This window comes from Gossypium hirsutum, chromosome A04, assembly GCF_007990345.1.
Source record: "Gossypium hirsutum isolate 1008001.06 chromosome A04, Gossypium_hirsutum_v2.1, whole genome shotgun sequence".
In the NCBI taxonomy this organism is placed as follows: Eukaryota; Viridiplantae; Streptophyta; class Magnoliopsida; order Malvales; family Malvaceae; genus Gossypium; species Gossypium hirsutum.
In genome coordinates this window covers 3,557,948-3,571,093 of record NC_053427.1, presented here as the reverse complement: position 1 = coordinate 3,571,093, position 13,146 = coordinate 3,557,948, and the positions used below count along the sequence as shown (strand labels likewise).

General features: G+C 29.2%; 1 protein-coding gene across 3 annotated transcripts in view; it reads left to right on the top strand.

Moving 5' to 3' along the window:
- The first annotated feature begins 1,460 nt into the window (after nucleotides 1-1,460).
- LOC107939632 (probable disease resistance protein At4g27220) overlaps nucleotides 1,461-13,146 on the top strand; it is a 37,665-nt gene continuing 25,979 nt past the window's right edge. The window contains exons 1-11 of one of the 3 annotated variants that reach the window (XR_005925388.1): nucleotides 1,465-1,685; nucleotides 1,843-1,896; nucleotides 2,071-4,089; nucleotides 5,404-6,250; nucleotides 6,921-7,133; nucleotides 7,390-7,755; nucleotides 8,245-8,406; nucleotides 8,555-9,313; nucleotides 9,506-9,671; nucleotides 9,759-9,873; nucleotides 9,995-11,560. Coding sequence is in view for 2 of the 3 variants with exons in the window: in XM_016872984.2 (XP_016728473.2) it covers nucleotides 1,874-1,896; nucleotides 2,071-4,089; nucleotides 5,404-6,250; nucleotides 6,921-7,133; nucleotides 7,390-7,755; nucleotides 8,245-8,406; nucleotides 8,555-9,313; nucleotides 9,506-9,622 (4,506 nt within the window). In the remaining variant the exon portion in view is untranslated. The other 2 variants (XM_016872984.2, XM_041110763.1) reach the window with 2 other exon arrangements.

The following is a 13,146-nucleotide window of genomic DNA, read 5'->3' as shown; positions in this document are numbered from 1 at the left end:
TTAAAAACGGGACGTCCTTCTAAAAAATAAAAAAAACTTGCAACTTCTCATTTCCTTCAATCGGATCACACTTAAATGTCAAATTGAATTCGTATTTTTGAAAATCAATACAACATGTGTTTAATAAAATACCAATTTTGGGCGTCGCGAGGGTGCTAATACCTTCATCGCGCGTAACCGACTCCCGAACCCTAAATTTTCTCTGGATTTTAACGTAGACCTAAACTTAGCCTTTTATTTGTTTTAATAAGAGATCTAATAGGTGTCCGATCACACCTAGGAAAAAGGATTGGTGGCGACTCCCTGTTTATTTCAAAAATCGAACGTCAAATTTCAAACTTTTTTTCAATAAATCGCCACAATTAGCGACCAAACTAAACTAAAATTTTGACGTCTCTACATTTATCTCATAATTCATTCAATTGTTCAACTTAATTAACATCTAAAAATTCACTAACTTTCTAAATTTCAACATAATTTAAGTAGAGCTTTGTTCTAAGATTCCAAAACCATGAAAATCACAAGAAAAGGGACTAAATTGACTTACCAAATAAGCTTCAAAATTCAAAACCCTAATTTTCCCTTTTCTTTTTCTTTCCCTTTCTTTCTTTCCTATTCGGTTTTCATTCTCTATTCCCTTTTTCTATTTTGTTTCTTTATTTTCTTTTATTTACTTTAACTATTATATTATATTATTATTATATTTTAGTAATTATTATTATTTACTTATAATATAAGTAAACATATACTTATACTACACATATATGTATTATACTTTATACACATGTAATTCATTTTTACCACACATTTGTCACTTAAGGTTTATTTACTAATTTAGTCCTTTGACTTTTCTTTATTCTTCAATTCAACTTTTACCCTTTTATTCAATCTAGTCCTTTCACTAAATTAGCTTTAATTCAAGCTAATTCACTTAACCAAAGTCTAATTAACCATAATACTAACTTCGTAAATATTTCTAATAAATATTTACGAATTCATTTTGCAGAAATAATAACCGAAAGTTAAATTTTTCGATACTCGTAAACTTTGGGTCGTTACAAGATTAGTCAAAATTTCTGTAATAAAAATAAATAAAATAATAAGCATTTTATTTGAATAAAATCATATATAATATATTATATTAACAATGATTTAATTATCCATTAAAGTATATATAAAAATTATAATATTCAATAAAGAGGCAAGAAGAATGAATAAATTTATATTTTATCAATGTAAACATAAAAAAATCGATATTTAATTTAATAAAAATGAGCAATAAAAGAATTTTACTTTAACAAAGAAAATGAATTTAATGGTAATAAAAATAATTATTATTTTATTTTAATCAAGAAAACAATGAATAATATAAATTTATCAACAATAATTTCTTTTATCAACTTAAATATAAAAAAAATGAAACTAATGATGAAGAAAAACATTATAAAGTTAAACCCGCGACTTGCCATTGTTTTTTCTCCATCCAAAGTCTTTTTTGCTTTCAAATTCTCAAATCTGTGTTTCTGATCGTTTTCACTCTTTGTTTTTCAGTTTTCACATTTTCTTGTATTCAGTCTCAGTTAAGGGGAAAAAAAAAACTCTCTTTTATTTCTGAAAACCAAACTTTCTTCATACCTTGATTTCTGCTTGGCAAAAGAAACAGTGCAGAGGATAGTTCAGTGAAGGTAAGTCTTGAGGAACTGCTCCTCATCTTCCTTGCTATATATTTTCATCTTTTTGTTGAATGCCATTTAGTTTGCATTTGAGTGGATCTCTATTTTATTTATTGGCCTTCACAATTTTCTTTTACCTGCCCTAAATTACTCTTTTGATCTTTTACAGCTGCTTATTTCTCTGAAGCTCTATTTACTTTATGGTATTCAGACAGAAAGAGAGGTAAGTTCAAGGGTAATTTCTAGCTTCTTCAATAATAATCGCTTTGGTTTATAACAATAATTACAGCTTCTTAATTGCTAGCTTCCATTCGATTTTATTTGTCACAATTGCTTTTATTTGTCACAATTGATAATCTTCTTACTAATAACCAAAGTTTTTGTTCAACCTCATCAGACTATCAACAAAAATGGCCGAATCTCTTGCCTCTGCTGCTGTCGAAAATGTGACAAACCAGGCAATGGAATGCGCATCACCCTATCTTCGTTACTTTTTCTGTTATGGAGAGATTGTTCAAGATTTCACGAATCAACGAAACGCACTTATATTGAGGAAACAGAGACTGGACACTCGTGTCGATGAGGCTAATAGGCAAATTGAGGTCATCTATGAGGACGTTGAGCACTGGCTTAAAAGGGCTGAGAAAGAACTGGAAGAAACCCAGAGCTTGCAAGATGAAATAGATCGCGTCAAGTGTTTCAAATGGTGTCCTCAATGGGGCTGGCGATATTGCTTAAGTAAGAAACTGGCAGAGAAGACTCCTATTATCTCTAAACTTTTACAGACTTCTAACTTTGCACAGGTGGGCTATCGCGGTTCTCTTCAAGGAATAGAGTTCATCACATCCACGCATTTCATGGACTCTAAATCTTCAAAATCAGCTTTGAACCAGATCATGGAGGCTATGAAAGCTGTCAACATGATCGGACTGTACGGAATGCCTGGAGTTGGTAAGACAACTTTAGCCCAAGAAGTTGGGAAGCATGCTGGAGACCAAAAGCTCTTTGATAAAGTTGTGATGTTTACTATGTCCCAAAATCCGAACATCAACAATATTCAAGATAAAGTGGCAGATGTTTTTGGTTTAAAATTTCAAACTAGTAGCCGAGAAGGAAGAGCAGAAGAGGTATTCAAGAGTATGCAACGCGTGAACAAAATCCTCGTAATTGTCGACGATCTCTGGGAAGAATTCGAATTGAAGATTATCGGAATTCCATTCGGTGATGACCACAATGGTTGTAAAGTTCTTCTGACTACACGTCATCAACAAGTCTGCACTAAAATGAACTGTCAGAAGGAAATTCAACTTGGCATCTTATCCGAAGACGAAGCATGGGTTTTATTTCGAGATCAAGCTGGTTTAGAAGGTAATAGTTCCGCCTTGAATAATGAAGCTAAAGAGGTTGCTGCTCAATGTAAGGGATTGCCTCTTGCAATTGTTGTCGTGGCCAAAGCTTTAAAAGGTGAGAGTTTAGATTTAAATGGGTGGAGAGCCGTAAATCAGAGATTCAAGGACTCGAGGCATTTGGATAATGAAGAAGTTCTCGGGGATGTCCTCAAGCCTCTTAAGCTTAGCTACGACTATTTGAAGAAAGGCAATAGCCAAATGACGGAGAATGACATCCAAATGTGTTTTTTATTGTCTTCCCTTTTTCCTGAAGATTCTGAAATCCCTATTGAGATATTGATTATGTGCGGAATTGGAGCAGGATTGTTCCCTAATGCTAACTCGATTGAAGATAAAAGGAATGAAATGGTTGTGGCCTTTAAAAAACTCCAAAAATCTGGCTTGTTATTGGTAACTGATTTTGCAGAAAGGATAAAAATGGCAAATTTTTGCTTTTGGAGAACTGATTATGGAGAAACGATAAAAATGCATGATGTGATTCGAGATTTTGCTCATTGGCTAACATCAACCGGAGAAAATAGGTTCATGGTAAAAGATAAGTTGAAAGAATGGCCTGATATGGTTGAAAGTTTTGAATGTTATACTGCAATCGCTTTATGGAATTGTAGTAGTAACATAAAATTTCCCGACAAAGTGGAATTTTCAAAGCTCAAGACTTTGTTTCTTAAGGGGGAGCTGAAGTGGAGGCGGGATGATTTCCTAGTGGTTTCCAGTACATTTTTTGAAGAAATGAAAGCCCTCCAAGTTTTATTTCTCCAACATGTCGGTTTCTCAGCAGAAAGATTCCCTTCCTTGCCGAATCTCAAAATTTTGTGTTGTGATAGTTGCGAGCTTAAAAACTTCCCATCATCACTGACAAATCTTGAGATTCTTTCATTGTTTAACACTAAGATTTATGGGATAAGTGAAGAATTAGTGAAATTGTCTACGCTGAAGTATTTACGTCTTTCTGAAGTTCAATTTTATGAGGAATCAGAAATGAGAATCCAGCCGAGCTTGGTATCAAGGTAATCTTCTTTTTTATCATATTCATATTTCTTTTGACATCATTTATTTTCCTATTAATTACTTTAATAGGTATTTTTTATTTTAGAATACTAGTTTTAAAACATATTCCTTGCACGTGGAGATATCACAATATATATTTCAAATATTCAACTTAATAAATATTAAAAAAAATAAATTAAAGGTTAGCCCTTAACATTTGCATGATTTATCAATTCAGTCTTTATTCTTTTCTTTTTTAGTTAAATTTGGTTTTGAACATTTTAAAAAGATTCGAATTTGAGCATCAACTTTTTAAAATGTGTTAGAATTATTTTTATAACGGAAATACTAACTAAAATGTTAAGTTTTTAAACATGAAAGTCCGCATTTATGCTATTTTTTCTATAGTTTTTGAATTTTGAAATTTTTATTTTTTGAATACATTTATAAATTTTAAAATATTTTGTTTACTTATATACAAGATATATAATGTAATTTATGCTTGAAGTATACATGTACTAATATGTGAACCAATAAATTCTTTTATTAATAATGATCAAGTAAATATAAAATATTCAATAAAATATTAACTAAGGAAGTTTAATACAGTAAAGACTTCAAATTTTAATAGATCATCAAAATTAATAAATTCTTTTTAATAATACAAAATTACTCAAAGTTTAATTTAATAAAAAAAGCCAATTAAGGAATTTTACTTTAATAAGGACTTTAACTTTTTTATTAACGAAAATAATTTATATTTAATTTTAATAGAAACATTGAATTATTTAAATTTTATCCAAAATTTATTCAAATAATTGATTAAGTAATGATAGTCTAATAGGATAATGGGTATTTTCTATATTAAAACTCAAACCTTTTTTTAGAAGACTAACCTTCAACTCAAAATTATAAAACCCAAATTCATTAATTTTTTAATGTATGAATTTTTTTCATAATTTTTACAAGTTTCAATCATAATTTTTCAATTTTGTTCAAATGAAAACTTTTCAGTTTTTAATTTCAATCATTGCACCCTTTTTTTTTATAAATTATTGAAAAGGCATTTATATTTTTTTCATTTAGAGATAAATTTTATTTTTAAAAAATCTGCTGTAAAAAGTGTACATGCCATAAATTATATGATATTTGCATCCAATATTTAACTTTTTTCCAAAATTATATGCTTTAATCTTTCCTCATAAAAAAAATATATGTTTTTTTAAACACAAATAATTGACTCACATGAGGGTTTTTTTTTCCTTCCTTTTTTGGACCTTGTATTTGTGTCACATAACTTGACAATTAATGCTACTTTTTTATGAATATAATAGGTTGCAAGAGTTACACGTGCAAAGCAAAAACACTATCAACTTATTGGAGTTGAATTTATTATCTTGTTTAACTGCGCTATCATTGAGACTTTCTACTGATCAATTTTCTCAAGAAAATTTTGTGTTCCCTAAACTACAAATGTACACTATAGTTGTAAATGGGGATTTTACCTATGAGTCGGCATTTAGAACATTGAAAATTTGTAACTTCTCACCCTCATTGAGTGCGTTTAGCAATTTATTTTACAATGTGGAAAAGTTGAAGTTAGAGAATGTTAGTGGACAGAAGAACATTGTGCCAAGCATATGTGAAATGGGAGTAAATGAGTTGACTTCTTTGAAGCTTCAATCTTGCAATGATATGGAATTCTTGACTGTTATAACAAGGGATCAGGGGCCAAGTGTTGCATTCTCTAATTTGGTGGAATTAGATATAAAAAGCATGGTTTCATTGAAAGGGTTGTGCTACGGTCTTTCTCCGACTAGTTTCTTGCAAAACCTTAAGCAAGTGATCATCAAATATTGTCAGCAGTTACAAGTGATATTTCAAATCGATGAACTTTCTGAAAAGGTGCAATGTCAGATACTACTTCTCTCAAATTTAACAATATTGAATCTAGATTCATTGCCGAACTTGGAGAGCATATGGAAATTAGAGCCATCACATCAAGAAATTGTAAGCCTCACGAGACTAAAGGTTGTAACAATTTCGAATTGCACTAAACTAGAAACAATCTTCTCACCTTGCCTAGCTCTAAGTATGTTGCATCTACAAGAACTCACCATAAGCTACTGCTATAGGCTAGAGCAAGTCATTGGTTTTGTCCAAGAAGAAGAGATTATTGAGGTACGAATACATGTTCTCTCCAAACTATACCTGAAATAAAAATAAAACTATACCTGAAATAAAACTATACCTGAAATAAAAGACGATTAAATTTAAAAAGAAAACTAAAATGATTTAAAAATTAAAAAAGAAGAAAACATGTTGTTTTATTTATTAAAATTTTTAATTTGTTAAGTAATTTAACAAAAGTTAAATTAAGTTAGAGAATATATTAAATATGGAGGAATGCATAATAAGACTTTTTACATTTTTAAAAGTCGATGATGTGGCCTTTTATTGTTGGTGCCTAAATATTATATATTTTAGGATTATCCTAATATAATTTATTCCCTTTCTAATTTTTATATTACACATATATGTTTTAATATTTTTAAGTTTTATAATAGTGATTTATTGAATTTTGAAGTTGTAACAACCAAACGGCTGTAACCTCTAGCTTTTGTTCAAGAGCCATGTTATTTTTGTTCCAACTTATTAGTTGTATACTAAAAAAACTAAGTACAAATATTGCATATTCGTGTTTTAATATTTTATCTTGTTATAATTGTGATTTATTAAATTCTAAAGTTGAATGTATATTTGAGTCAATTTTTATATTGATATGTCTATAATATTAAAATAAAACATTAAAAATAAATAACTTACTAAGATGTGTGCTTGAAACATGCAGAATGATAGTCCTCTTTGTTGCTGGCCGAAATTGGAAATTCTTCGAATAAAATTTTGCCAAAGTTTGAAATTTGTTTGTGCATACACTTTGACTCCAGGGTGTGAATCCTTGAAATCTGTTCTCATATACGATTGTCCTAAATTTATACAAGTCTTCAATTCGGAACAAAATAAGTATGGACAAGATATTCTGCTTCCTGGACTTGGATTACAGGTATTTCTGCGTTTAATTTTTTTTTTAAAAAATTTGAAGAAAATTGAAATTTGTTTTGAATTTAAATCAATTTTTAATTTAAATCAATTGTAATGTACCATATTATGATTTTTGTTTTTGCTAGGCTATCATATTATGATTTGATAATATATGTGAGATACTAGAACTAGTGCGTATGTAAATATATATTGATATCATTGTATAATGAATTTATTTGAGTGATTGGTTTTGACTAATAAATATTATTTAATGACAGGAATCTTTTGTAAATTTAACTCATTTAGAGTTGATTAAATTGTTGAATTTCAAATATCTCTTTTCGGAATTCACTTTGGTGCATTTGGAATTTCTCAAGATTTCGGATTGCTCCTTTTTAGAACATTTAATCAAAGAAGTGGAAAAGGTGGATGACATATATGTTTCAAACGTGAAAAATCATTATCCTCTGTTCTGTCCAAAATTGAGGGCTGTCTGGATAGAAAGATGTAAAAACTTGAAATATTTGTGTTCAAGTACATTGGCTCAAAGGCTTCCCAACCTGAATAAGATCAGTATAAACGATTGTCCTCGACTTATACAAGTCTTCAACATGGAAACAAATAAGGATGAATTTGAATTACAGGTACTTCTTTTCTGTATTTTTGCTTGTTTGTTTTTGGACTCAAATCATTTTTTATGTTCATAAAATAATTAATATTTCAACTTTTATTTTAAAAAATTTAAATTTATCAATTGTATGTTAATTTTCAACTTATAAAAATCCATTTGTGGAGACTAATATTTTTATTTAAAGCTTTTCAAATATGAGATTGGACCGAAAAATTTTATATTCATAATTCGTTTATTTTAAAATTGAATGAGCATTAGAATTCTCTCTCATCAGCTATTACAATGAATATTGTATTTTTATTGTTCTATAGTCATGATTAATGATTTTGAAGTGGCTGGAGTATAGAGTTTTGTATGCTCAAAGATGAAATTATTTCTTTTTCATATGTTTTGATAAATAAATTATTTATAACTTAAATTGTGTTTTATAAATGATATTCCTCAATTTTATTTAAATTAATATATTATGTATAATATCTAAATATGTGGTTCATTCATGCAGAATTATTGCTGGCCAAAATTGGAAACTCTTGAGATAGTGAATTGCCAAATATTGAAATATGTGTTACCAAACACTCTACTTAATGTGCCCTTTCTGCAAGATTTAACAGTGTTAAATTGTCCCCAATTCTCATGCTTCATTGTACAAGCTCCGCTCATAAAGGTATTATTTAAATTGTTTGCATTTTGTATATGGATTAGAGAAGTAGTATTCTCTATTACTTGGAATATGTAAAAATATGAATCCTTATGGGTAACATTTACTCTAGTGTGTTTTTATGACATTTGTTAGGATTTCAATGTGTATGTAGGAATTGGCTCTTAGTGACGTGGGAAATAGCCACCAATTATGCAACATTGATGTCCCTGTATTGAATAAAGATTGTATAGTAGTTGGGAATCATGAAGAAGTATTTCAAGTTCAAGGTGGGTACTCGTTCTCAAGCATAAAAGAATTATACTTGACCAATTTATTGGAAGTGCGGATTATATGGAATGATTTTGCTCAAGTTGTAACCCTTGATAACCTTACAACTCTATGGCTAAGTAATTGCAAGAAGTTAAGATATATATTTTCACCTGCAACGGCTCGCAGTTTATCACATTTGATGAATCTTTACATCAAGGGGTGCGACGAATTAGAACGACTCATTTTAGCCAAGGATCAAGTTTCTTCATCATCATCAAATGCTGATATTGGCCTCCAACCTCTAAGCTTTCCAAATTTGACTAAGATCATAGTTACAAATTGTGGAAATTTGAAAAGCCTCTTTTCTTTTGGATCTGTTTCTGTTCTTCGAAAACTTGAAAGTCTCACAATTAAAAGGAACACTAAATTGGAAGAAGTATTCAAATTAGAAGATGAAGTGGAAGTGGCAGCTAAAGAGGAGACGAAATTTGATGAATTAGAAGGGTTAACACTTGAAGGACCACAAGGCCTCATTCACTTCTGTCCCAAAGAATATCACGTTGTATTGTCAGCATTGATAAAGTTGAAAGTAAAAGATTGCCCTAAGTTGACTACTAGTTTCTTCGTTGATTCACAAAAATTTGTGCATTGCACAACAAAGGTATAGACCCTGCAATCCTTTAATCTTACTTTGTTCTATGTGGTTATAACAATTACAACAAAAGGCATAACATGCAAAATTTTTACTTAAATTACTTAACTAATCTTGTAAATTATTATATGTTTCTTATTTTTCCTTGATGACATGAGATTAAAATTTTAGTTGTAATATTTTCTTCAATTGTTTTTTAAGACACCCCAATTGGTTGAGCAAGATGCGATTGAAGAGACTGTCACTGATGTAATTTTCAACAAGAATATAAATTGGAGTCGGCAGGGAGGTGGGAGTCAACTACCACACATTACATGAAAGAATGGATTATTTTAGAACAGGTTTCAAAGCCATGTTACATAAATCAGTAGGTGGAGATCTATATTGTTTGGATTTTTTTGGTTAAGAATCTGATATATTTTGTGGCTAACATGAGTTTATTGATTTTTTTAAGGTTTTTTTTTATATATTTAGAGGATCATATATATCCAAATCCAAATGGACATGAATGCAAAATGGAAAATGAAAATTCGAAGTATCATAAGTTCAAATATATCAACTAAATGCAGGTAAAAACATGGTTGTCGATTTAAATTTTTAGTTTCTTTTTTCTTTTCTAAATTTACCTATGTAATAACCAAATTTAGTGTGATTCACATGTGTTTATGTTTATTTTTTTGTTAAAAACAGGTGTGTTGATAACTGTGTTTCTAACTGGTATAAAAGCTTGCATTAATGGAGTTGTGAAGCATAAGGATATATAGTCTCTTACTTCCAACTAATAATTTAATTAATTATAGTTATGTTGCACCTTTAATTTACACTCTAGTAAACCATTGTAGTGTTTGGACTGCTGCATTTTAACAAGTATTATTAACTTATTATTACACTTCTATTTTTAATACTTCTACATATATAATCTAATCCAATGATATTTCTCACCGAAAGTGAAGTCATGATCAGCTTATTATCTATCTAGTAGCCCAAACCAGTAACTATATAGGATTTTATACACATAAGATTGGTCGAGATGACAATGTATCCCTATGACCACTAATCACTTGCCATGTTCCCATGATCTTACCTTTCAGTTATTAAAATACCCTTATAATTTAATTAGAATGATTAGAAAGCCCTAAACTCTATATGCTCGAGGCTTAGTGCAATACAAGGGCATCTGTGCTTTTCTAAAAGCATGACACGATAGATTAGAACAAAGTCATCATGGAAGATTTTCTCAACGAGTTCAAGAATATGTTTCAATTTCAATTGATGGAAACAGGGGAACAACCACTAAGGAAGGTTGCCAAAGCAATAAAGTGGCGGTGCAAGCTCAAAGGGAAGTAAGTGCATATATGTGTCTTAGTTTCCACATAGACCTATGAACTACTGTCAAAACACCAAAGTTTACTAACAATTATTTCAAGCACTTGGTGAATTTTTAGACTCTTGAAAAATATGAAATTGAAGACCCTTCAGCTGAAACACCTCTTCAACTCCACAATTGTTAAAGTTTTACATCTTCCAAATTTAGGAAGTGGTCTCCTTGTGTTTTAGACAGTTGAGTATTATTCTTCTCATCATGAAAACTTAACTTCTGTGAAAACAAAATTCCAGTTGATTATATCAGTAAGCAATTAAAAGTTTATTGAGGTCTGCAATTACCATATCCTCTTCAGTTACAGTGTTTGTTTCATCTTTATGTCCGAATACATGCTCTAATTTAGACAATTCCTCCACTTTGAACTCTTCGAGTATTGGAAGACAGAGAGAAGCACTTAAAGGAAAGACACATACTAAGTTGTTGCAGTTGTTGATCCATATTTTTGTCAAGTTAGGAAAGCTTATTTGTCGTCGAAGACCATTTGAAGATGATAGAGAAGTTTGATACTTGAAAATGATTTGTTCCAGTTCATTACATCATCGCAAATTTAGGTCTTTCAATTGCAGAAAATTTGGAGAAAACATGGTTGTGAAGATATGTCTTAGTCTCTTGCGATCAACTATTTCAAGATGAGTAAGATTTTGAAGGGTTGCTATTTGTTCAGGACCTTTCCATATTACTTGCAACTCTTGCATATCCTTCAAATGTAGTTTCTCCAGACTTGAGACAAGGAACCCGCCTTCAAGTTGAACACTTATACACAGTTCCCAATTGTTAAATACTCCATATGCATTGACCTGTGTCTCCCATGGAAGCTAACTCCATTGCTTGGTTAACAGTTATTTCCAACTTTCGAGAGCCATAATTTATGTCAAATAGTTTAGCCTAGGATTAGCAACGTGATTTTTTTTATCATTAAAGTTTTCCTCAATCAATTTATTTTGGGATTTTCTCGCTTTTATATCTTAGGTTTGAAATTGTTTAGCTTATTTATTTTATGCACGAGGTTTAGTTAAACTTTGATATTTGCATGCTTTTCAATTTAGAAAATTATTTCCTTAAATATTTTTCACTGCTTTATAAAATACTTAATGTTTTGAAAAAAACTCTTTACAACTCGACCTTTTATTTTCTCAAATTTTCTTTCATTCAAAAAGTTGAACCAATTCTCTCTATTTTTTAATTTTTATAAAATTTTAATTTTTTTAAATTTATATAAAGAAAATAATATTATTTTTATCTTTTTTGGTACATGATGATTTTCAATTGGTTATCTTTTTTTTTAAATAAACTAAACATTTTGTCTAACGGTAGAGGTATCAATTTGAAAAAAAATAGTGCAGGGTAGCACTTGTGACCAAAAAATTGTTAAGGTATCAAAATGGAAAAAATGATAGAGTCTTGGTACAGGGGCAAAGTCAGAAAAATTTTTTAGAGGGGGCTGGATGACATTTTAATTTTTTATAGTTTATATCTTAATAATTTGTAAAGGATTAAATCAAATTTTTATAATTTTAAGGGGTAAAGTATAATTTTACCTTTATTAATTTAAAATTTTTTTAAAAAAATTAAAGGCTTAAAAAATAATTTTATATTTTAAGGGGGCAAGGCCCATGCCAACCCCTTGGCTTCGCACTTGTCTTGGTACCAATTTATCGGTTCAGCCTTTTTTTAAAAATAGATTAAACGATTTGACTGACAGTTTGACTAACAAAGATGAAAATACTAGTATAACGAAAACCTCTTTCAATAAAACAATCAACCAAAACCTTCTTTCAAAGTTTTCATTTTTCTTTTGTATGTTTATTTTTTTCTTAATATTTATGTTTTGAATATTAAAAACTTCCTCCACATCATTGTGTTTTCTTTAGACAATTATTTTAATTTTAAAAAATAAAATAAATAAGCATAAAAAAGTGAAACCAATAACTCGTCTTCCACTAATTAATCATATTTTTAAATAAAATAACTTCGAAAAGTTCTAACAGTTGACGAAATTCTATCTATGTGCAACTTTAATTTAATTATTTTTTTCCTTAATTTTTAAAATTATAATGTTATTTATTAAGTTAAATTATCCTATTTCTAAAAGGGTTAATGAACTATTTACCCTCCAAAGTTTCACTCAATTATCACTTTAGTATCTAAAGAATTTTTTGTATTAGTTTGATACTTGAAGTTTCCAATTACGTATCACTTTACTCCAATTGTTAACAACATTAAAAAAAATATGTGGTATGCCTTTAGCATGTTCTTATTTTTCTAATATAAATTTAAAAAATGAAAAATTAGAAAACAAAAAAAAGAGCAAAGTTTTAGAAATAAAAAATATACAAATTTATATCAAATTCCAAAAAATTAAAAACTATTTACTTTTTTTTTAAAAATACATAAAATACACAAAAAATGTGAATATACAAAAAATTAAAAAAAATATTGTTTTGGCACTATTGAAAAG